Source organism: Aptenodytes patagonicus, chromosome 2 (genome assembly GCF_965638725.1).
Source record: "Aptenodytes patagonicus chromosome 2, bAptPat1.pri.cur, whole genome shotgun sequence".
Lineage (NCBI taxonomy): Eukaryota > Metazoa > Chordata > Aves > Sphenisciformes > Spheniscidae > Aptenodytes > Aptenodytes patagonicus.
Genome location: NC_134950.1, coordinates 43,256,242 through 43,282,221, shown reverse-complemented (window position 1 = coordinate 43,282,221; position 25,980 = coordinate 43,256,242). Strand labels below are relative to the sequence as shown.

At 42.0% G+C, this 25,980-nt stretch overlaps 1 protein-coding gene across 2 annotated transcripts; it reads right to left on the bottom strand.

Annotated features, from left to right (window-relative positions):
• Window positions 1-459: 459 nt before the first annotated feature.
• PENK (proenkephalin) lies at window positions 460-5,410 on the bottom strand. 2 transcript variants are annotated; one of them, XM_076332207.1, is made up of 3 exons: window positions 5,219-5,410; window positions 4,548-4,689; window positions 460-1,624 (listed from the first exon to the last, which is right to left on the bottom strand). In XM_076332207.1, exons 2-3 carry the CDS (start codon window positions 4,683-4,685, stop codon window positions 959-961), a joined length of 804 nt encoding a protein of 267 aa, XP_076188322.1. In that variant the 5' UTR covers window positions 4,686-4,689; window positions 5,219-5,410; the 3' UTR covers window positions 460-958. The 2 variants fall into 2 exon arrangements, with proteins under 2 accessions (XP_076188322.1, XP_076188323.1); XM_076332208.1 differs by having other exon boundaries at window positions 5,360-5,410.
• Between the last annotated feature and the right edge of the window lie 20,570 nt (window positions 5,411-25,980).

The window sequence follows — 25,980 nt, the reverse complement described above, 5'->3', positions numbered from 1 at the left end:
CTGCCTTTGTTTGAAATAGAAAAGACTGATCAGCAGTTTCCCATATTTCAGGAGTGTCGAAGTGATTTATACCAGCTGAGGAATCAAACACAAAGCTGTTCCATGAAAAACCATTTGTCTGGTGCTCTGTAAAATTAGGATTTTGAAGTTTTTTATGCAGTTTTGGGTCATGTTTATTGTGCACAAACTGACTTACTGTTCTTTTTAGTTAGTGTTTATAACTTTAAGGCCAACTGTACAATCCTATATTGGATGGATAAAAAAGGTGTAACTAATCAAACATGGCATTGTGTTGTGCACTGGAGAAATGTTTTCAGTGCTTTAAGTCAAACACGCTTATGATTTTTCCCCCCCCATGTGAATTGGCTGAACACTACGAATTATAAATTTAGGCTTTAAACATTGATTCTGCTAACTGGTTAAAATGAGAGCAGTTAGAGCAAATACAGTTATATCCACTTTAGAGTATATTTATTATTCTAGTATTCTAAGAAACTGAGAAAACTAAAGACAAATTGTTTCAGGTGTTGTGTGTGGAATACAAATTTTGTAATTACAGAAAAGAGGTTGGCATTACTCTGCTTAAAGAAAAATTGGGATGATGTTTGATTAAATGACAGAGAAAATAAACAGCATTTCAGAATTTATGCAGTTAGGATGAAGAATTTATTGTATATACAGTTAAGCAACTCTACTGTAGATGTACTTCCTCTGAAGAAAATGGATACAGTAATCAAAATAGTTCTAGCATGGAAAATACAATACAGACTGAAACTTGACTAAAACAGAAATTAGTTATTTGACTTGAAAGAACACAGAACCTGAAACAACAGATTGCAGGTTGCATCATTAACCAAGGACAGTAAAAAACTGTACAGTACAAGCAACACGTTACAATAAGTTATGACCAATAAGGCAGTCTTTCTCATTTAGGACAAAAGGGATAAAGGGAAAGGTATTAAAATCTCATAAATCCACCATATCTCTTTTCCATCTCTGGGACCTCTTTGGAATAAGTTTCCCCATCTTCTTCTGAAGGGAGAATGGAGTCGGCGAAGCGCTTAAGAAACCCACCATATCGTTTCTGGTAATCCAGCCACCATTCTGGCCTGCCCACTCTTCTCATGAAACCACCATATCTCTTTTGCAGCTCTTTAGCTTCATCTTCCAATTCAGGGCTGCGCTTTATGCTTCTCATGAAGCCTCCGTATCTTTTGCTGATGTCCCCGTCGTTTTCATTTATCTCTCGGTAATGCTCCGCTTCAGGGTTATCCCCCGTTCCTAGAAGCTCCTTCAGCAGATCAGAGGAATTAGCAAGGGCATCGTCGTCCGAGTCTTTCTTCATAAACCCTCCATACCTCTTAGCCAGGATTTCTCCCCCATTAGCTTCGCCCTCCGGTTCTACCCGATAGAGCTCATCCATTTTCTTCATGAACCCCCCGTATCTTTTCATGAAGCCTCCATACTTCTTTGCAAGCAAATGGTTCTCATCCAGCTCTTTCTTGTCTCCCGGAGCAGTGTTGCCATCCTCAGAAAGATCCAGCTTTGCCAGTTGCAGGAGCTCCTTGCAGGTCTCCCAGGCTTTGGCAGAAGGCAGCTTTCCTTCACATTCTAGTGTACAGGCCTGAAAAACGGATGCGGTTTACTGAGAACGATTTGATAGTAACAAGCACCTCACTGCCACCTTGTCTTAGCTTTACTTGTTTTTAAAAGACCATGAGCGAGCCTCTCTTTGTGAGTGGCTTGGAAGGGCTGCTTTTTGTGAACAGCTGATTTCCTAACTGTCTGTTCTGAAGTTCTTCATATCCCTCTCTGAAGGACATGGTAGTCTCCACTCTAAGAGACAGAATACCGGACAAGATGGATCAAGGGTCCTGTATGTCAAGGTGCCCCTGTGTTTCTGTTTCAAAGGAAGCCACACGTACAGTTCCTGCACCTCCCTTACGCTCGGGTGCATTGTTATGATTTTTTTTTGTTTGTTTTATTTACTACTGGGAAGCTAAAAGCCAATTGCAGTTTACTTCATAATGAAAGTGTAGAAGTGTATTCAATCTTCATAATTAAAAGCAACATTCAGAAATTTTACGAAAGAAGTTACACGGCATTGTCATTGCAAAGAAGCCAGCTGTACTGTACTGCTCAGTATCTCAGTATATAACACACTGCACAGCTCTAAAGCTATATTTCTGTCTGTTATCATTAGTTTCTCTTCGTGGAACAGATCTTTCAAATGTGTACCAAGTCAAATGTAGAAATACAGGCTCTCTTAGGCAGGATCAAACTTCTGGTTTTGCTAGTTTGACGTACAAAGTAGTGACAATCAGAAAGGGGAAAAATTCCTAAGCTGTGTTGCTTCTGACTGTAATGAAAAATTTTCAGGCCAAGACATAAAAAAAGTTTTCAGTACCTGTATGCATCTCTCGTAACCTGTCATGTAAAGATAATAACATACACATTAGCTACTACTGTCTCTGTAGTGTCAGGGGAATTTACTTCTTGTGAAGCCACACTCTTCAGTTGGAAAAAAGAGAATCCAGTGGGTTTGTTTTCCTTGCCCATGGTTTTTTATACCACAATAATTAAACAAGAAATTATCAATATTTTCAATAAGAGAAACATTTATTCTGCCTGTAGATTATGTTTTCTAAGGATCTCGATATGCTTTAAAAGCGTGAAATTAAACCCCAGCACAGTTTTCTCTAATAGCTAACTGACCAGCTCTCTACCTCTGGCCTTACCTATCTGTTGAGCCCCATTTTAGTCTGAGAAATTTATATATGTTTTTTGATACGATCAAAAGAAAATTAAAGGGATTTATATATTTTGCAACAATAATTTATTTAACTGGCACTACATGCTTGCTATTATATATCATAGTTATGCCGTAAAAAGAATATGATCTCAGTTTCAGTCTGACTTTGAAATTGCTCTAAATCAAAGCAAGAATAGGTCTTTCCCTTCCTCTTCCCTTCTCAATTAGTTTAAATACCCCCCTGTGGCCAAACTAACATATGCTATCTCATAGGTGTGAGTGACCAGGTACAATGTGGTAAATCTTGCATCTTACAGATACAATGTGATAAAATCAGTTATGTTACTAGAAACATTTGTTTCTAAAAGCTATTTGTACGTGTATGAGGAATATATGACACATCATTGCTTATTTTCCCATTTCAACTAATAACTGTTGTCATGGAATGAGACTTTGATTCTTTCTTGAATAATTACTGAAGGTGTACAAGAGAGATTATCAATATAGACACCCACAACATACACTCCGAAAAGCATGTGTCCCTCCCTCCAAAAGAGGAAACTACCACTTTTTTCCTTAGTTGCCTTTAAAGCTAAAGTTTGACTGAAAGCTAATGTAAGCAAAAAACTGTTTTGCCAGCCTTCCTAAGAATATTGCCCTTATGAACCTGCTGTGGTTAAGAGTGAGTCCTTGCTTTTGGAGTAAGCAGAAGCACTCAGTGATTCCTAATTCTGCTTAAGAATAGGGTCCCATCCTTCCTTTTGTGAGCTCCCAAATAATCGATCACATCTTAGGAATAAAACTTTTCAGACCATTTAGATGTGCTGAGAGCATGATGCCTCGATACACATCTATTTGAGGTCAGGAACCGCAGGTGCCACTGGCAAAGGACTCGGCAGCCTGAGTTCCCACCTTCTTCAGGGAGGACTGAGGGAGCCCAGACTTTCACTGACCCCGATCCTTAAATTTCAAGTTGAGTTGCCCCTGTGACTATACTTTTAAATAATTTCAATATCATTAAAATTACAGATACCACCCCCCCGCATTCTGGAGTTTACTTAGCATAATTTGTCTTAGGAGACAATGAATGTCAAAGGTATCTTTCACAGGCATATTCCTAGCGCTGCGCAGCACCGTGCAAAGAGGAAGAGCAGCGGGAGGTACTGCTACTCAAACCAGGCTTGAACCCTACTTTTTTTGTGAGATTTCAGGCAGATCCGCTGCTTTTCAGCTCGACAGCCATCCTGCCTGGAGAGAGCTCATCCTGCCGGGGAGCCCGCGGCCGGGGGTCGGGACCCTCCACACCCCCCCGCCCTGCCGACCACCTTCCCCTGCAGAGCTGCAGTCTCCGGCCAGACTTCTCTTTCCCCTTACGTTTTCACTCGGCTTTTTCCTTGCTCCCCCCGGAGCTGCCCGGCGCGGGGCGACCCCCCCCCCCCCCCCCCGAGAGCCGCCGCTCGCTGACGGGCAGCGGGAGGGAAGGACGGGCCGGGGGGTCTCCTCGGGGGGCGCTGGGTTTGTGTCGGCGCCACCCCCCCCCCCCCCCCGCCCGCCTCGCCCTCTCCCCAGCGCCCCGGGGCCCGCTCCTCCCTGCCTCCCTCCCCCCTTCAAAAACGGGTCTTCCAAGCGACCCCGTCCGCCTCCCCACTATTTATTTTTGTTATTGCGCTCCTTTGCCCCCTTTCCCCTTTCCTCCCTCCCGAAGTTAAGGCGGGGCGGGGGCCCGGCCCGGCCGAGGGGGTCTCCGCGGCGCTGAAGCGGCCGGGCGGCCCCCCCCGGCCCCGCTCCCGCTTACCAAGGGGTGGATGCCGGCGCGGGGTCCCAGGCGGTAGGCGCAGGCGGCGCAGTCGCGGCCGCAGTCCGCCCGCGCCCTCGGGAGCAGGCAGGTGCTGAGGGCCAGCAGCGAGCAGCCGAGTCTCAGGAGCAACGCCATGGGGCTGCAAGAAGGAGAGGTCAGCCGGCAGCCGCCTCCCCCCCGCTCCCACCCCCGGCACTGCCTCCCCCAGCTTCGGGGCGGGAAAGGGCGGCACGAAACTGTTCGGCCGCGGCGGTTTAAAACCAAGTCCTGGGTCGCACCCAACTCCGGTAACTCACACGCTTTTTGGAGCCGCGGCCGTTGCGCTTGCGAGGCTAGCAGGCGCTTAAGGTACGCAGGCGCTTGGCAGCGGCAAGGCAACGGATCTGCGCCCGGAGCGGGAGCGGACCCGGAGGATGAAGCGACCAGAAGCTCCCGTCCGGTGAAAGCGCTCGTCCCAAAACACTTTGTCCCGCCCTGCCCGCAAAGCCCGCGCCTCAGGGGGAAAGACCCTCCGCGGAGCGGCACGGACGGGACGGCAGCCCCTCCCGGGAAGGGTTTCCCACCGGAGCGCCCCGAGCAGCCGCCCCGACGACGGGCACCAGCCCCGGCGGAGCCGCCCCTGGCCGGCCCTCCCCCGGTCCTCCCCGCAAGCAGAGCAGTTCACTCACATACAGGCTCCCCTCGGGGGTCCCGGGAGCGACCTGCGCCTTGCTGGAGCCTCGGCGTCGGAGCCGCTGTTATTTATAGCGAGGCCGAGCAGCCTCCGGAGAAACCCCGGAGGGGGCGCGGCGGGGGGGAGGGAAACTCACAGCCTGCGGCTGCTGACAGCTTCAGTGAGGGCGGCTCTGGTGGGCGCCGAGCCGAGCGCCCGCTGCCGGGGCCGGGCGCGCCGGAGCGGAGCGGGTGAGGGCGGCGGCGGCGGCGGCGGCACTTTATAATTAGCGAACGCGGGGAGAGCGCGGCCTCCTCCAATCGCCGTCGGGCTCCCGCTGACGCAGCACCTACGACATCCCCCCCCGGCGCCGCTGCCCCGCCGTCAGTGACTCCGACGGGGCTTGGGGGGGGCGGGTGCCCCTGCCGTCGGGGGGAGCGGGGGTCCGGCACCCGGAAAGTTGCCGGGGGAAGTTTTCGGCGGGGGCGGGCGGGGATGAGACATCGCCGTGAGTCACGCCGGGGGGCGGGGGGGGGGGGGGGGGGAGAAGCGGCTCGGGGCTGGCGGCAGCCCCTCGGCGGCAGCCCCGCTCCTCGGGGCGGCGGGCGCAGTTTCCCTGCAGAGCGTTGGACAGCGCCGGGGAGCGGAGTTGGCTTTGGGGTGTTTTTTTTCTTTTTTCTTTTTTTCTTTTTCCCCCCGGTCGCCTTCTCTCTGCCGCCCTGCCAACACCCCACGCCGCTGGTGCTGAAAGTGCCGGCTGCATGCCTCCTCCCTCCCTCCCCGGGCCTCAGGTGTAAAACGCTGTGTTTGGGGGAAGCAGGTTTTACCAGAGCCAGCGAGAAGACAAGGTTTTTGATTTGAACATACTGGAATTTCACAAGTATGGATAGATTTGCCTTATTTTCACAATTTTGGTGACCAGGAAGACACAAATAGGAAGGAACCAGACAGAGGCAAAACCCCAAGCACTTCTGCAAGGTTCTCAAGGCCAGCAGCCGGGGCAGCTCGCTGCTCTGCTCCATTGCACATCCTGGGGAACTGGCGGAGGGCGGTGACGCTGATCCTGACACCTCTTGTTTGTAGAGGGCTCTGCCCCAGCCGTGCTAAGCTGCATTTCTTTGACTGTCAGAAGCCACCTTCTGTTTCCAGCCCCAAATTATTTCTAGCTGGTCTATATTTATTTGACCTTCTTTCAGCATTGTCCTTCAGTTTAAAGAGCATTTTCCCCCTTCCTGGTGTGTTTCTGGGGTGGGATTATTCTCCCTAGTCTTCATTTTCCTGTGCTCTTCAGCTTTCTGTCTTGAGATGGGCCCTTTTCATGTAAATGTTCTGCTCTGCATTTGCTATACTTGGAGTTCATCATTTCTGGGCATGAGTGATGGGAACAGTACACAGTATGTTGGTTGAAATTTCATTAGGGCATTAATGCATAATTATCTCCCCTGGAGGAGGAAGACACCTCAATTTATACCTCCTCAGATCTCATTTGCCTTTCCTAACGCTGCAGTACATTGATGTCACACACTTATCTGGTAACTGAGACACAGCCGTGTCTTTATCCTTCAGAACTAACACAAAATCTAGTACTATTATTGTATGGAAATTGTGCTTTCTGCCACCTGTTAGTCTTTACATCAGCTATCTGACTCAGATTAAGGACACTGAAATGAATGTCTGGATTGTCAGAAATACATCCATTCAAGCCAAAGATATAGCTCTTGGGTATAATCAGGGTACGTGAGAAGAGAATCAGGCTCTCTGTTTACATAGTAGTATCAGCCAACTTTGTAAGTGAACCCTCAAGAGAAGAGGAAGACATTTTAAAAATCGTCCCAGTGGGTGTATTTATGTAAGCATGTGAGGGATCTGCATTTGGAGCAACGAGCAAATTGCCATGCCACTGAATCACCAGGAATACTACGAAGTTTGTTCCTAAGATGGTTAGGGAAGCACCGACCAGCTCCAGAGCTGACACATTCAGTGCCTCTTTTGTTGTAAGGATGCTCTCTACAAGCAGAGCTTTTTGTGATGGACATCATCGGATTAGTCCTCTGGGTCAGTTACTGACCCTCAGCTCTGCCATCATTTATTGGCTTGCATTCTAATAGTCAGCATGGCGTGATGGGACAGATAGCCCAGTAGCCTCCTGATTGTTCCTCCTGCAGCGTACAGCCCACGTCCCTGGGCTGACTGACTCCTGCTTTCATCGTTCTGCACACGAGCGTCCATGCTCAGCCTGCCCACTCAGCTACTCAGTCTGCCATGTCCTTCATTACTCTGTTTAATGTCATTCATTGCATTTAATCTGGTCGTGATGAAAACCCAGCCAGTGTCAGAATCTCACTGTGTACAGAGGTGCAGATAGTCCCTCTAGATAAAATACAGACTATAACGGGAAAGGACAAAGGATGAAGTAAGAGTAAAGCATAAAAGGACCGAATAAAAGGCATGTAAATTCTGTGTAGAAGAGGAGTAATGGGGAGGGTTATTTTACAGTGGGTAAGTCTTATGGCTGCTGGCGGGGACAAGGGAAGAGGAAAGGATGGAAAGAGATCAGGTGTGAAATGCACAGGTGCAAGGACACCGCAAGAGAGAGAGGAGAGGTATCTGTGCACAGCCAGCGCTGGGCAGAAGAAACCCAGCTGTGGCTGTTGGAAGTGCTACAGATATCCCTGGCTCTTTGGTTCATCTGCTTCTCCATATCCTCTGTTGTTTGAGTCTTTGGCTGGTTCCTCTCTATTGCTGGTCCTCAGGCTGCATCCTTACGGAGGTTGTATGAGGGTCCCCAGGGCCTGGCAGGGTGGGGAGCGGGAAGAAGGTCCCAGCCGGACTCTGGTTTTACTCTTTTCCCACTAGGTGTAGCAGTGCCTGCTACACAGAGTCCTCTCCTTCCTCCTGAAAGATGCTAATATTCACAGAGAATGAGTAGTAATACAAGGAAGGAGTAATTAAGAAAATACTTCTTGAAGAGCTCACTTTTCCCAGTGTCAGCAGATGAAAGCTCTGTAATTCCCAGTCTGAGTTCAATTTTGTGTGGGGAAAGTATTCTTTGCAGAGAGAGGATGAAAACAGGAGATAATCTGGAAAATTTTGACAAAATACTACAAAGCAAAAACTGCATAAGGAAAATTACTGTAGGAGTGGAGGATAATATTTCCTCAGCAATGGAGGACTGAGAAACAAAGAAATAGGGAGACATAAAAAGAGAGAGAACACTTTTCACAGCAGTAAAGATGATAACTTGTTGCTCCCTACTAACTTTATAATAAAAATGTCCCGGTGTTGATAAAAACTCTGGCATTTATATAATCCAGAGTTGCCACAGACACCAACTGCTTTTTATCTGTCATCAAAATATACCAGCCAAAAGAAACCTGTTTGTATTACAGTAGTGCTTGCAGCCCCAAGGGCCCTGTTGTCCTACGGCTTGTCCAGACTTCCAGACTTCAGCTAGAACAAGGTGAAGCCAAGACGAAATCATCTTCATTTTACTGATCGAGAACACAATTTGAATGACTTTACAAAGTCTTGCCGAAAGTGGGCAGCTGAGTTAGAAACTAAATCTCTCTCTCTTGGATTTCATATCAGTCTCTCTCCTGCAGGACCAGCTTTCCTTTCCAAACTATACTCATCATGCTAATCGAGCTGCTACAAAATCGTTAAATGAAGATGGATTTATGGAAATATGAAATAAGCATGGTGTTAGCACCCCAAGCAACCCTTCTCGCAACACAGAGCCTTTTTGATAGAATTGAAATGAGGAATAGGGAATGTAAACCAGCATGTTGATTATTTTCTTCAGCTCAGTGCAAAAGGTCACAGCATTTCTTAAGACCAAACAGTCAGGTTCCATTTAGCTCAGTCTAAATGGGCTTAGTATTTAATGGGGACATATATAACTGATATCAGAGCCGAGAAGGGCATTGCAGGTCAACTCTCCTATACCAAGCTTATCGTCAAAGTAATTTAGAGACATGAGTTATTAATCTACAGATAACAAGGTATGCATTGCTACTTTTTAAATATCTTTATTGAATTATGTCTAATGTAAGCAGAGAGGAACTGTAATACAGAGAGATACTCAATGTACAGTTGGTATGGCATTGCCCAAAATGTACCTTTACAGGACAGAGATGTTCCAGTGCTTCCCGTATCTCTGTATATCCCTTAATATACCTCTAGGTTTATCATTTAAGATATGAAGAAATAAGAAAGATACCAGTGATGCAGACATTTCTGCTCACAGCTGCTGGAGGCAATCTTGTGTGAAGGACTGGAACGCTAAACTTTTTGTCTCAGACAAAGCTGGGTCTTCTTAATAATATTTTTGCCCTTGAACAAATTACACCTTTTTTAGAAGGCAAAACCATGTGCTGATCTAGTGGCGGTAAGGAGATGTTTTCACTGAAAGAGCACTGACAGCTACTGTCCCTGTCTCATGGCTGATGCCATGCAGCTTTCTAAGGGGGGAGGAGGTTTCACGCTACTTTCTCTGAGTGAAATAAAGCGTGTGACATGCATTCACTATAAGCATACAACAAATACAATTTTTGGTGCATTTATTTACCTGCCATTGTATCAGACAAGATAAGAATGAAGCAGAGAAGTTTATACTGTTCTGTGGAGATACACGGAGATTAACTTTATTACATGCTTCTCTGTTTCTCACAGGCGCATGAATATGTGCACCCAAAGATTTCTGAGATCAGGCCTGAACTGCACTAAGTAGAATGTGCTGCAAAGTAGAACAAACTGCACAGAATCTGTATTCGTTGTAAAAGTATTATGTTGCTCATTTCCACAGAGGCCATGGGAGGGGTATTTCCAATAAAGTAAGAAGAAAACAGGGTGCTCAGTAACAAAATACATTGTGATGGAATCCAGGCACAGTGATTATTATTTAAGACAATAACTACTCCGCGTGAGTGGAGTGATTTATCCTCATTTCTTTAATTAAGAAAACTCATCCATGAATTACAAAGGAAGTATTAGATTCCATCTATGAAAAGGATTGCAGTGTCTAATGCATATGTGGAAGGATTAGCTGAAAATTGTAAATGAGAGATTTTGATCACTTTAGTCATATTAAGAAAAACAAACAAGCAGAGTTGAAATAACATATCTGGAGTGCAAGCTTCAACTATTTTCCCATTATTCACATTCGTACAGCAGAATTTTGGAGCTTTTTCCCCAGTTCCAGCCTCACATTTTCATTGCTAGTATTTTATTGCCCAGTTGGGGAGTGCTGTGTTCACACTTTAGCACAGCATTCAAAACAAGTTGTTTTTGCAGGCTGGAGCTGTAAGGAGAGCCTGATGCATTATGTGCAGACAGGGTAAAGGCTGGCTGGGTTCCTCGTTGCACTCCTCGGAGGGCACAGCTTGGTGCTGCAGGGTGGGCAGAAGTGACTTGAAACTCCCATATTTTGGGCAGTTCAGAAAAGTAATTTAAAACGGTGTTGGTGGTTGCTATGATTTCCAGCAGCCCAACAGGGAGTGTTTTACGGCCGAGCACTGAGCTCTCTCCTTTCCGCTCCCACCATGGCCTGAGCACGATCTCTCTCGCGCAGTCTCCGGGCCATGAAGGGAGCGGCAGAGGGCCATGTGTGCTCTCCCTCTTCTGCTCTTGCACTGGAGGGATTCCCCAGAGGTGATCCAGATAACAACGAGGGTCATACTTCATTTAGTTATACCTCTGCTGGAAATTCCCTCGTCCATGCTGGGAATCTGTCTGCCTTACAGCCTGCTGTGGCTGTAGCACACAGTCCGTGTGCAAGCAGCATGGAACCTCTTGTGCTCTTACAACATACCTTGGTCTAATGGTGGGCTAAATTCCTCAGCTGCAAAAGCAACTTTGTGCTCATTTACGGTAGAGTTCACTCTAGATTAGCTACAGCCACAGTTGTAATCCCTGCGGAATTGCAAATACTAAACAGATGATGTTTATGCAAAAAATGGAGTGGAAAAGGTGCATAAAGCACAGGGTTCTCAAAAGCACCATGTGAAAGGTCCACCATTTTTCTTTCAATGTAAATGATTTTCAGTTGCTTTACGTGAATTGGGACTTCAGTTATGTTCCAGAAAGTGTTTTCCATAGGAAGGAAAGCCGGAGGTTTAATTAATCAAGTTATCTAGCTAGGACACGGAAGAAGATGCTGACATAAGAAAACATCCTAAGCGCGTTTGAAAATGAAATAAGAAACATTATCATCACATTTCTTCATTTTACACACATTTGACCTGTTCCACTGGCCATTGTTTGTACTTCTTTGCGCTTTGTATTTCTATTAAAAAACCTGGAAACTGAACTCTGACCTTTCCCTTCTCAGTTTACCAGTCTACGTTCCTTTTCTTTAAAGCTGCTTGCTTTATACTTGAAAGTAATTTCATTTCTCCTGCTGCATAATTGAACACTCCAGAAACTAAAAAGCAGCCTCAGCCAGCTGAGCCCTTATTGCTTTTCCTGTACAGAACTGGTGAAAATATTTCATGAAAGTTGAAGCTGTGAATTTGACTGGGGCCCAGATTTAACCTGAAGACTGAGTTTATGCAGAGGCTGAGAAGATCCTGAATGATTTTGGAAGAAGAGTTGAGTGAAAATGTAGGTGCAGTGACAGTGCATAGTAAAGGAAAATGACAGATGTGGTAAAATATTCTGATTATTTTGGGATGACATAAATATATTAGAGGAGATTGCCTTGTGGTTAACTCCTTTCCCACCTTCCAAAGATACATCTTGCATTTTGTTTGTTATATCACGATACCTAGCTTTTCCTTTGTCAGTTTAAAAGCTGATAAAACCAGGGTGGCAACCACTGCTAGAGTGGAGGTGTAATACAAAGTTTGTTTTTAATACGAAAGTGATCAGAATGACATTGTCACACAGCTAACCGGTGCTGTTATGGCTGTCATGTCTTTCCTAGTTTTTCCAAAAGCTTTCTGTGTCACCTCAAACGATCATCTGAATTCACCACTTCCCTCTAATGTAATGTAAATGCTATCAGTTATCATCTGATAATATCTGGCTTGGCAGCATTTTGCTAGACAAAGCAATTGATGCTATTTCATAGCCTTTGATTGAGTTAATTCAAACTAGCAGGTATAGTATTTATACCTCTAGGACAGGACTAAAATATCAGATATTTTCGACTTTTAACTTAGTGATTTGGACTACCTTTGGAGTGTCCCTTGTCTACACTGGTACCTGTCCTGGTTTTGGCTGGGATAAAGTTAATTTCCTTCCTAGTAGCTGGTACAGTGCTGTGTTTTGGATTTAGGATGAGAACAAAGTTGATAACACACCGATGTTTTAGTTGTTGCTAGGTAGTGCTTACACTAGTCAAGGACTTTTCAGCTTCCCATGCTCTACCGACTGAGAAGGCTGGAGGTGCACAAGAAGCTGGGAGGGGGCACAGCCAAACTGGTCAAAGGGACATTCCATACCATGTGACGTCATGCTCAGTATATAAACTGGGGGAAAGCTGGCCCGGGGGGGCCGCTGCTCGGGGACTGGCTGGGCATCGGTCGGCGGGTGGTGAGCAATTGCACTGTGCATCACTTGCTTTGTGTATTCTTTTATTATTATTATTATTATTATTATTATTATTACTACTACTACTACTACTACTACTATTTTACTTTATTTCAATTATTAAACTGTTCTGATCTCAACCCATGAGTTTTCTCACTTTTACTCTTCCAATTCTCTCCCCCATCCCACTGGGGGGCGGGGAGAGTGAGCGAGCAGCTGTGTGGTGCTCAGTTGCCGGCTGAGGTTAAACCATGACAGTACCCTAGGATTTAATCAGCTGGGTTCAGACACATCTAAGGCAAACAGACTGGTGTTTGCTAAGATTTCAGAAAGCCAGACATAGAATATAAAACAATGCACATCTCACAATACTAAAATACTAATATATTTTAAGCAGCAATAAGTTGTACTTCAACTTATTCAAGTGCATCAGCACTTTGGGTATAGAGAATGACTACTGTAAGCAAATAATTCACAGAGAAGAAAAATTGAGTTTAGGATGAGGTAGAATGGGGAAAGTCACAGTTGTGAAGTTTTTATGAGATTAGGCTAGTTTATGTCATAAAACATTCCTCAAGCTGATTATCTTCCTCTGACTTTTGTTGCCTGGTGTGTATTCCCCCTTTCTCTGCAAGCAGCAGTGCTGGCTGGTGGCTGACACAGACTCTCCACCTGCTTCTGAGAGCATCCGAGTAACTGCCTTGTCACCTCACTCAGATCTTCAGGATGAGGTGGAGCTTTATCATGGGACACGATGACTAGAGATAGATCATTTACTAAAATGAGGACTACTCTCCAAAAATGCAGCAGCAAAGTTTCTGTGCTACGAAGTTGACTAAAGTGCTCTGCTATTATCTTGTGGCAATAAATAAAATGACTCATTTGTCTAATCATCTTGTTTTTTATGATTAAACTAGGCTGCAATTTCCAGAATGTTTAGGATTGGTCTGGTGTATATTTTATGCTAAAACTGGATGTAATGTGTGTGCCAACAGAGTGATGCCAGAAGTTGGAGGAGACTTCTGTATTGGTGTTTTCCTGCTGGTTCATTTAATGTCAGTTTAGTTTTGAAAAGTTGTTATTCGAAAGATTGCAAAAATAAATATTAATAAATATCTTTAAAATGATTGCAAACTAAATGATGTGGCAAAAATAATTGGCATTTGTGTTGCCTGGTCAACTGATCAAAATACTGCTGCAAACCAACAGAAGGAAGCGGGAGGCTTTCAAGGAGGTCAGGGTGCTTCTGGGCAAGGGTGACTATTGTCACCAGTCTGATTGTTCAGCTCCTGGCTTTAGCAGTTGGGGATAGAGCTGCATGTTGTTGCACAGCTGCTTTGCTTCCCTTTGTAGATGAGGTGTATAAAGTAATTCCCATATGTAAGAGCTGACTGTCATTTTGAGCCTTAGCCCATTGTTTTTACCCCTGTTTAGGCAGCACAGGAACGTACAGGAATACCTGCAGGTGGTGGAGGGGTCCCCAGGAGACCCATGTCAGGTTTCATCACTGACAGAATATGCAGGCTGGTTGCCTTCTAAATGTGGCTGAGATGTCGACTTTTTTTCTCCATGATACATTTTGGTTTTCGTTAGGACAACAATGGAGTCTCTGACTGCGCTCAGCAGCCAAGCTTCTGGTTCTTCTTCTGCTAAGACCATGTACAAACTCAGGAACAGAGTTGCAGATGGGATGCCCAACACAACTTGAATGCATGTAAACCTACTGAAAGGATGTGTGAAGTAAACTAACTATAAATCAGTAAACTATAACTATGAATCAGTAAACTGTAACTATATATGTAAAGCTCAAAGTTAGAACTCATGAGGAAAAATGTCAGACAAAATACTTCATTCATGTAATTCCAAGTTTTTAAAAATGAAGTGCTTGTGGATGTCTGCTAGACGCATACAATTCTAGTGAATTCCGCTTTATCTTGTCTGCAGACTCGTCGTCTTCTGGATGGCCGCCAGGTTCTCTCTACACCCAAGCTGGAGCTCCCTGTCTTTGCGTGTGGTGGGCCATGGCCAAATTAACATCTCTTCTGATTAGCTCTTATGAAGAATGGAGCTGCAGCAACAGAAAAGAGAGGCAGGAGAAAGTATAAGGCACATCACATTTTTCAATTTTGCCAGTTGTTTTATTTTATGGTGAACAACTTCCACCCATCATCAGATTTAGTCTGACATCCATGTTTGTGTTATCCTTTGTCATGGGCAGTTGAAAGGAGCTTTGGAGGGGAGAAGTGGTTGCTCTCTTTTTTTTCATAGTCTGAATGTGCACTTGAGTCTGAGAAATCCATTTTAATAAAAATGTGCTCTGCATGGACATAACCCAATGTTTGAAATCCAAGGCTGGTACTTTGGGCTTGGTTTGGCTGCTTAACTGTGATGAACCCCACTGATTTCACTCAAAACACTTAGTGTTTTGAGTCAAAGTCACACCTTCCTTTCTCCCATAAGCTACCTGCCTTCTCTGCTAATGTTCACAGGAGTGTATATTTTCTATTTTACACCTCCAAAGTTTTCCATCAAAAAGTTAGACAACAGAATGCTAATTGAAAACTGGTGACTGGGAGACCCTTTATGGACTATCATGGTTTTTAAGCTACTAAGGAGAAAAATGAAAACAAAAGGCAGTGTTAATTTATTTGACATCTGTGGCTTAGGTATTATTTATAAGAATATCTTAGAATCATAGAATCATAGAATCATTAAGGTTGGAAGAGACCTCTAAGATCATCGAGTCCAACCATAACTTTTTTGTATTGTATTTTGCAGTACAATACAGTAATTCTATTATTGCATATCCATTCAAAAAAGGGAACTGTAATGTGAGACATTGCAAATACTCAGCAAAATGGGTTGAGAATAATGGAGAGATGTAAGTTTTAATTTTTTAAAGGATGAGTACATTTTTAATTTATCAGATATGGATTAATGAGTTTTCTTTTATCAAATATTGCAATAAAAATGCTAAATTAAATATAAGTAGTATGGAGCGATATGAAGTTCAAAGAAAGGTGGTGACTTTGCCTCTTAATAATGTCTTCAGTTAAAAGTTTAATGAAATTATGACTTGGAGCTTGTGCACAAGCTTACCATTATGAAGGTGCAGAATTCAGTAATGTCCACTGATGTACACACAGAAATGAGCACTGCGTATATTTTTACAGGGGGAGCACTTTCCTGTAAGCCTTTCTCTCTGAAAAAAAATTACAATCAAACTGAATCTGGTATTTTCAAATCATTTTACAAGCACAGAATTAATGTAATTCTGTAAAACTCTTCCTTTCTGTAGAGGTTTATGGCTAGTTTATATGTGGCTATATGATATTCAGTTCCAGGAGGCCTATTTGAAACAGAGAGAGAGGTTCAGTTTTAATCATGTACTCCCTCCTTGGTCTTGTGAAAAGAAACTCTTCACTTTGTTTGAGTTATGATTAGTATCTGTTGTGCAGTTAGCTGAGTTATAAATTAGAACATAGGAAAGTTGCGGGGGAATAGTATCTGAAGTGCAGTGATCTAAATATTAAATAATTGCTACTTTTATGGATCATTTCTTCTTTAACATCAACTTAAAATAGAAAGCAATTACAATATGTTACAGAAAAGAAACTCATGGCATTAGCACCCATGCTAATATCTACCCTCCAGGTTACTCTTCCTTTTCGTTCCACTTTTTCTGAGCAGGAGGAAAAGGTTACAGGTAATTTACTCTGCCGGGTAATCTGGGCTTCTTGAGTGGCCCCAAAATACCAGCATTTAACTTTCTCTTTAATAAAATAACCCATGAAATAATGAGAGATTTTCAGTGCTCCACCTTTCCCCAACTGTTCAGAGCAACCTCTTTGCCTAATCTTACTTAATCTCTACCTAAGAATTAAGATCCCATGTCTCAGTCCCATGAGGAATAATTCTGTGGCCAAGGAGCACAAAGTGTCACCTTTTAGAAATTTAGTGCCAATATCTTGGCTGGTCCAAATTCATGTAGCTACAGTAATACCATATTTTGTATTTTAGATGAAGTTCAAAACTACTTTTCCTTGTCTGCGTGTCACATACTCATGTTAATATTTTTCCAGTCCGCCAGTTTTTATGGCACTGATCTTTTTAGTTGCTATGTATCATTTGATTTAATTCCATTACAGACAATGATTTATATCTGCTTTATTATAAAGAAAAACAGTCAGAAAAGAGGAAGATAGGTGCATGACTGTGAGCAGTGACATTAAACTGCGCTAACATCTGATGTACTTTTCAGGAAAACCTTTTAATGTAATGAAGTGCTTAGACTGTTCCCCAAAATTAAGCTGCATATGAGGTAAGTGGTGGCACCCCTATTGCTTGATTTAGTTGCAGCCAGTTGATTTAATTTTGCAGTGGGGAACAGTATATCAGTGCAGTAAGGATGTTTAGGGAAGATCACTCCACCTCCTATTCTGATGTTTTAATGCCCAGTATATTTCAATGAGAATGTACCTATAAGTCCATAAATATCTATATACTGAAGATAAGCCTTGCAGACCTTGTTAATTCTGTTACTATTGGCAAAGCCAAATTTATCTTGAAAGAATCAAGAGACATTTGATTCCTTTTAAAACTCAGCACAGTTTTACTCAGTTTTTTTGTAGCCATACACTTCCCATCCAAGCATCTCGAAGCACTTGCATTGAACAAGTTAGTCAGTCTCATTGCTGCAAGGGCAGTACTCTCTATGGGGTTTAGGGATGAATGTGTTCATCTACGTCATTTTCTACTGATGCCATGTTACCTGGATTGCCTCCTTCTTAATCAATCTATTTATATTTTTTTCCATATACCATTTACTTCTTCTGTGTGTTCCTACATGCTTTAAACTTTTCTGGTTTTACTTTGTCAATTTTCTCTAATCTCCTCTAAAAATATGGGGGAGGTGATTCTCACCTGAAGACCTACTTCAAATTACTAAACCTTTCAAGGCTGAACTTTGCAAAAATTCGACATTTCTTTATTATCTTGGGTTTGTACCCTAACCTGATCTCATAAGGATTATCCATTGCTTTAAGCCGAGGTTGTGCGTGAGTAATGAGAAGATCAGAACCTTGTGATTCCCATTTCCTTGTCCTCTCGAATGGCATTTCCCATTTAACATTTACAATGCTGCCTCTCAGGCAGCACTGTGGAATAGATGACCATCTCTTTTGCTGTCAAAACACAATTTATATGACCATATTTTTAAGTGTTGGTGTATATAGATTTCAAGGACTTCTATTGTCTTGTACACAAAATTAACGTGCTATAGATTCTGCCTGTAATTTTAATTCAGCTAAATTGCAGTTGCATATTTATCATATAAATATACATATATAAACCAGTGAAACAATTCTTCATGTTTAAATAGGTATTTACTTATATTTTAGTCAACTATAGCCTTCAGTTGCTTGAGTTTTACTCTGTCATGTGGAAGCTTTACTGGTTCTGTTACAGATGACTCCTCGTGCTTCATGTTGATAGGGAAAAAACTTAGTTCGTTTTCTTGAAGTTTCCAAATCAATTCTGTAAACAAGTTTTAAAAATGTAGGTAACAGCAGACAATGATCAGAAAATGTTAACTGCCTGTCACAGGAATCGTTTATGAAAACAAGAGAGCTATGTCTAAGAAGCCATTGGTAACATCATGGATATTAAATTTTATTTCCATTGATTAGGCAATGATGTCTTTTACTATTCAAGGACAGGAGACAGAAAATATGAACTTTTCATAACACAAATTTTTAATGGAAGAAATTCAGCTTTTTCATTTTAGCAGAAGCAGCAGAGAGGCAGCAGGATGCAAAACAGACAAAGTAAAGAAGAAATGTACGTGATTATAGATTTCAGTTAAAGCAATCAGAGCTTTGCCTAAGATGTGTCTACATTTGTCAAATCCAAGACAAACTGTAAACTCTGATAAATAATGTGGAGATGCAGTTTGCAGAGGCTCACTCAGACTAAGGTTATCTTAGCAGTAAACTATTTCTCATCCATCACTCCCTCCATCTTGGTTTATTGCAAGACAGATTTGATAAGATAGGATTACTTGCACAAAGGATGGTTTTTCTCCATTTCAGACTGCACATCACAGTGTTATATGTACTCCTTAAACTGAAAAACAATTTTCTCTATAGTAAATCGGTCCATATGGAACCAATCTTTGGAAAGTAACCTGGATTTCAAACTGAGTCAATAGCAAGCTAGGCAGCACATTATCTTGGTAAGTCTTGCCTAATAATAAAAATCTCAGTGACAGAGAATTGTTTATTATTCTTATTTTGAAGGTGACTTTCAAGGGATAAGGACCTATGTTTATTCATCACGTGTAGGTCTTAAAACAAAATGTTGTCCTGGAAGTCTGAAACATAACCCTGCCTGTCTCATCTATAGGCACAGGGAAGAAAGCAGTTCTTCATCCCTGCTGGCACGTAGAAGTGCTGGAGTAAATGGGCCACTGACAAAGGTACAAAAGCCACAACTCACTCAGGCTGCTGAGTGAAACAAGCCAATGATGAGCCAACACCAAGGAACTTTCTGGCTAAGTCGGAGTGCTGAAATGGCAGAGGATACTCCAAAAAACTTAGTAGGAAGCTCAGAAGGAAATGGCAGCCAAGCGGTGTTGACCTGCATGCAGCAGCTTGCAGGCACAAAGGAAGTACAGAAACAGCAATAGATTAACGCATTTTGAATGGTCATTATTATTCTTTTGAGGAGTTCCATGGCTCAGGAGCATATCTGCCTTCTCTGAATCATGAAGATTTTAGGTTTTATCCAACCTATGTTCAGTTTTCACAGATTTTAGTAGTTTATGCCAAATATGCCAGAAATTCCAGTCTAATTCTGTTTTGTAATGTTACAGACATTACAATTACTTCCTCCTGCTGAAATGTGTTACGTCGGTGAGGTGGCGCGGCTGTGTGTGAATTTAATCTGTTGCTGTCTGTCGTATACTACTCCCTGAAGAAACAGTGCATATGTCCCCATGTTCACCTAATGCTTTTTACCATCATTATCTTTATTCAATATACATAAAGATATTTAACATTACTTTTATAATGAGAGAGGAAATAAAACAAGTAATAAGTTCTTATGTTTTTATTTGAATCCCATGTACCCAAGAATGAGTTCATACTAGCTGGCTTTTAAAGAGACAGAGCCTTTGCAGCTGATAAATAAATGTGGCTAAAGCCATGCTTAATAAGTCCTTATCATTGTGAAATACCAAATAGAAATGTTGGTTTCTCTTTCAAGTCCAGCGCTCTCTCTGCTGCTCTGAAAAGGAAAGGCATCCTTTTTGTTGTCAGATGATGAAGAGTGAAAATAACATTTCTTTAATGAGGAATAATATCAATAAATGAAGAAGAAGAACACCTAACATCCTTTTACCACTGATATCAGAAAGGATTAATTTTAAGAATAATCAGAAGGTCACATTTATGACATTTCAAGCTACCACCAGCATAGAAAATATTCTTTTCAGATAATCATCATATAAATCAATGCTAAGGTCTGTTGTGGTTTAACCTGGCAGGCAGCTAAACACCACACAGCCTCTTGCTCACTCCCCCCACCCCCAGTGGGATGGGGGAGAGAATCGGGGGAAAAAAAAAAATTGTGGGTTGAGATAAAGACAGTTTAACAGGACAGAAAAGGAAGGAATAATAATAATAATAATAATAATAATAATAATAATAATAATATAAGAATATACAAAGCAAGTGATGCACAATGCAATTGCTCACCACCCACTGACCGATGCCCAGCCGGTCCCCCAGCAGCGGTTGCTGGTCCCCCGGCCAACTCCCCCCAGTTTATGTACTGAGCATGACGTCACATGGTATGGAATGTCCCTTTGGCCAGTTTGGGTCAGCTGTCCTGGCTGTGCCCCCTCCCAGCTTCTTGTGCACCCCCAGCCTTCTCAGTCGGTAGAGCGTGGGAAGCTGAAAAGTCCTTGACCAGTGTAAGCACTGCTTAGCAACAACTAAAACATCGGTGTGTTATCAACATTATTCTCATCCTAAATCCAAAACACAGCACTGTACCAGCTACTAGGAAGAAAATTAACTCTATCCCAGCTGAAACCAGGACAAAGTCTAATAAGTATCTTCTTGAGCCACTTCCCTTCAGTAAATTCCATAAAAATATTATATATATAATGTGTTAAAATGAAGTTGGACACAACTTCAGTGAATTTTACAAGAGGAGAGGAGTCTTGTTAAAGTTCTGCTGCCTTTTTAGGTCTCTTCCCATTTTGCCTTAATGAACCACATTACCACCATGAAAAAGAACTATGCTATTTAACATTGAAAACAAAATCCTACACTTAAATTGTAGGACTTTTGTTTTGCTGATACATGTGTAAAGGTAAAAACTGGTTAAGTTTGATTAAATTGTTCTGCCATATGGTTGACACGTCACCAGCAAAGCTCCTTAGAAGTGCTCATTTAAACTGAAAGTGTTAGTTTCCATATTTCAGAATTTAAGATAGTGGGTTTAAATGAGGAAAGCAGAATACAATGGAGAATATGTGTCATTAATTATCAAGTGACATAAATACCAGCCTACATTTCCAGCATTTAATTTGCCATTTCCCACCGCTCTTTATTTCTCATTAAAAACTTCAAGTGTTAAATCTGGCGTTTGTGAAATGACTTTCCATTGTGCATCTTGTCACACGTGGGCAAAACTATTTATTTAAATTTCCTCCTTCAATTTCTGGGTTTTTTGAAAGACTCAGATTCCATTTAAAGTCCTTTTTCATTCCTGTGTGCATCATTCCATCAAGATCCATCAGCCCAGATGCATCAATCCATTGAAAGGACTTTAAGATGCAAGTTATTTAATTTTTTATTTGTTATTCTGAAGGTGAGCACTGCAAAATATCTGGGAATTTGTTTATATTTTCTTCAAGCACCGAGATGACCAAAGCATTTTTGCTTGCTTTTTTTCCTGAGTTGTATTACTACAGCAGACTGCTCTTAAGGCTATGATTTTGCACCTAAGTACCGTGGTACTCCAATAGCAGCACTTGCATCAGGTGAGAGTGGATTCCATCCAGTCTGCAGAGTAATTCTTTACCACATTTTTCAGCTTTCTAAGTTTTGAATCATGTTATTTTCTGCTGATTTTAAGACCAGAATTGACTATTAAGGCTAGTCTTATCCTCTTGTTATCATAGGTCATTCAACTTCATCTAGTTACCCTGTTATGAGGCCAACATCTTGGCTTTAGAAGAAGCATGTTGTTCTAAGGATATCCAGAGACGGAGAATGCTCAGGTTCTTTTCATAGCTTTTTCCAGTAATTAACCTCTTTTCCCATAATTAAGCAGTGATGCCTAATTTTTAATTTAAATTAGTTTTGCTTAGGATTCAGCTCTTGTTTCTTATAATCCTTCTGCAGGATTACACAGCCTTTCCTATCTGATATTTTCTTTCCAGGGTGGTATTTATGCACTGTAATCAGATGTTTTCTAAATGTACTTTTTCAAATGAACTATTAAGATCTGTCTTGTCTGGTCTCTCACAGTAAAGGATTTTCTCCAACTCTAAGATAGTTCTTGTAGTCCCTCTGTTTTCCTAATGCCTTTAGAGAACATTGATCCCAGAAGTGGGAACATCATTCCAGTGCTGATGTCTATCAATGTTGTTATCTTAAAGAAGGAGATCAGACCTTTTTGACATAACTCTTTTGCCACATTGATAAGTGTTAACTACCTTTTCCTATTGGTAAATGCTATGTGTTTTTGTATTGAATCTGTAATTACTTCAGCTCATACCTGGAGAAATAAACTCCCTGTCTCTAGCATAAACAGGAACTCCAAAAAACCTTTATGCTAAACCAAATAACCAGTATTTTTTTTTCCCCTCCAACACGCTTAGGAGTGCCAAATGCTTAACAATCTACAGATTTCAAGTTTCCCTTAAAAAGTGATTAGCTTCCCCCTTTCGCCCCCCTCTAATTTCTTAAAATCAGGTGTGTCAAAATCTCTTTCTCAGGGCAGGAGGAGGGATCGCTCTATGTGACAGATGATTTAAATCATATGCAAACTCAGGAGATAATTTAGTTTAGAAAGCAGGGGCAGAGATAGCAATGGGATATCAGCCCTCTCCAGTCCCAGGACTGGGAGGAGAAGAGACTTCTATCCATGCCATGATGTATTTCCTCATCCCAAGCTAGTTTCAAAATTCACTCCCAAACTCTACAAGCTACCTGCAGATATTCTGACTAATACTGAATAATATTTGATGAGAATCGCATTGATTTCTGCAGAACCACACATGCAGCACGGTATTGCTCAACGTGACTGAAGGTAAGAAAAATTTGGCCCCAAAGAAAATGACTCATGCTAGTCTCCCTTTGCAGTTATTTTAACAGTGAAGTAATTAGAACTGAGCCTGAGTATTTCTCTTGTTTCTTTCTCCCCAGCCCACTGACAGCTCTATTTTACGCCAACCCACTGGCACCATGTCCAGGTAGCTGATGGCTACCTTGTTAACAAGAGGATTTATGTTTTTTTTCCAAGTAGTTCGTACTTCACACAATCCTTTTATACAATTGTCAAATTGAAAGGGCTTAAGTAAGGTTTTACTACTTAAATATTAGACAATATAATCTTTATAACATTTATTGAAAGATGAAAAATGCAGAAAGCTTATAAATACTTCCTTGTATTGAACAAAACCCCTGCAGGATATGAACTTCACTGATCTGAGTGAAGATATCTGTCTTATAGCCTGGGCCATGCAGAGTCCTGTGTGCTCCTTAGCCGCCCCTTTGACAGAAAGGAATCAGTCTTGGAGAATGGTTTTGAGAAAGGCTCTGACTTGGGCTTGTTAATGTGCAGGATCACAACATGTTCTTTGAAGGAGGGTAGCCAGAAAACACCTGAGGTTTGTAGAGCTTCCTGATGAAATAACTCCTATTTTGTGACAATTTTTGTCTAGGAAAAATAAGTATTCTTTTTCTAGTACATTTGTAGAAAATAACTTGATTGCCTTCGTACCTCTGCAATCCTGTAGTCAGAATTTCATGACTGCTGAGCCCTTGAAATCAGTGGGAGCTGAAGATAAGACATAATTGTGAAATGTTGGTTTTCTGAACTAGAAGTGTCTTTAACCTGAATACCGGTGACATTTTGATGACAAAAAACCCAGAAGTCTGGATGGAGACTGATGCATTTTCTCTTTGGTAAAGTGAAGCACAAGAATTCATGATCGTAAATGAAGCTAATTTTGTGATATTTTTTGGTCCTGTTGAAAAATTCCCTCTGCCTTCTCTCATCCTAATAAAATGAGCCATCCTGGCTTAGACCAGTGATCTATTTAGTTCAACATGCAGTATCCCACCATGTCCATAAGTACCCAGTTACATCACTGTCTAGGAAAGTGCAAGAACAGGCCAAGCATTTGTAATACTTCCCTCTTATGTTTTCTTAGCCTTTAGTTATTTCAGCACAGGCACCTCCTGAGTTGGATTGGTTTCTGTGTGTCCCGTAGCAGAGGACTCCTCTCACATGAGCAGCTCCCCTGGAAACCTTGTCAATTTTTAGCACTCACAGGGTCTTCTCTCAAGGAGCTCTGCAGATCCACTACTCCATACGTGTGGGACCCCTAACTTTCCCCTAATCTTTTTTTAAGCTGACTCCTAGTAGCTTCATCTGTAGTTCTGGTCTGAGAAGAGGCAGTGAACCGCTGAATCCTATCCACCCTTTCCACATCACTAGTGACTTTGCAGCGCTCTGTTGTATTCTCCGTGAGTCTTCTCTTTCCCAAACTGAAACACCTTGCCTTATGAAGCAGTTCCTCACACAGAAACTGGTCTATGACTTGATTCCTCTTCCTGCCCTTCTCTGAAAGTTTTCCAGTTCTGCTCTGTATATTTCTTAAAGATGAGGAGATCAGAACTGTGTGTTGTGTTCATGATGTGGATGAACGATGGATTTATAGAGTGAGGTTTTCCTCATTACATTTGTAAGGTCATTTGCATTAGTTTTGGCTTTTTTATTTGCCTTTAGAAGGAATGGGAGTGAATACAGGTAGGAAATACAATAACTGTTTTAGGAGTTCAGGGGAAAAGGCTGCGCATGTATCTAACGATATATAAGCATGCAACTGTTTATCCACTTTCTGAAATACTTGCTGTATATATGCTTAGGAACTGAAGAGATCCTTTCTTTGTTTTCGGCTGAGATATTTTTAAAGACTACTGAGCACATTTTATGTGTACAAGAAAACACCATTCAGCCTCAGTAACCTTCCCTCTGCTCTATGCTAGTGTCACCATCATCCCCATTGCTCCCAGCCATGTTAAGGCGCGCATGAGCAGTGCTCCTCCTCCATACATTGGTTCTATTCTTTAGAACAGAGCTATCAAATACAAATTAAGGCAAACTTGGTTTTCATATCAGCTCAGGCTCATGCTTGTTTTACAAAGACATTTTAGGTAAAAGTAAAATGCATACCAAAATGTGCAGATTATCCTTTTTGCTATATTAATTAACTATAGAAAGTAGATGGATTGGTTTTCTTTGCATTACTGCAGCTGTATTTGATAGAAGATGTAGCACTGTAGCACAAATAGTAGTATAGTGCACATTAAGTAGTTATGTGATTTAGTTTTACACTAGATACTAGCTCTGCACAAGCTTTATACTAATAAGCTTTTACCTTATTGTTCTCTGGTAGGCAAAATTAATAATTGGAAATGTAATTCCAAGCTTCACTGGCAGCAAGAACAGTGCTTGTTTCCTAAGCAGTATACGGTAGAGGCATGTCAAAGTATTACTGATTCTTCAATATCTCTGGCTCTATGATGCTCTGAACATATTTCTCAAGAGGATAATGAACAGCAGACTGTTCACATCACATTTTTTTTTTTTAGGTTAATTTCTTTGTTTTATCTTGTTGCTGCTGAAGCAGCTGTTCTGCTTTACTTTGGTGCCCCATCCCACCTGATGGGTTCTGAAAGGCACGGTGGTAGTCCATTTATTTTCCTCACTATGGAAAGACACAAGCTCAAATCCAGATTCAATTCTATTCTACAGTTCCACTTTGAGGACATGGGAACTGTCTTTCTCTTGCTCCGATTTCCAAAGAATTTGGTGTCAATGAAAAAGGTCCCCCAAAGAACACAACTGCTACACTTTCTAGAAGGCAAATGAGGTTATGTTTAGCCTGCTTTGTATTTTCCATGAACTAAGTCTGTGAAGCTGTTCCAGTGACATAAATGCCAGGGG

Excerpts from the sequence above, each read along its gene's own strand:
- PENK (XM_076332207.1), bottom strand. The coding sequence starts at position 4,685 with ATGGCGTTGCTCCTGAGACTCGGCTGCTCGCTGCTGGCCCTCAGCACC. Across the intron at positions 1,625-4,547 it reads GCGCCGGCATCCACCCCTTG|GCCTGTACACTAGAATGTGA; the intron begins GTAAGCGGGAGC and ends TCCGTTTTTCAG.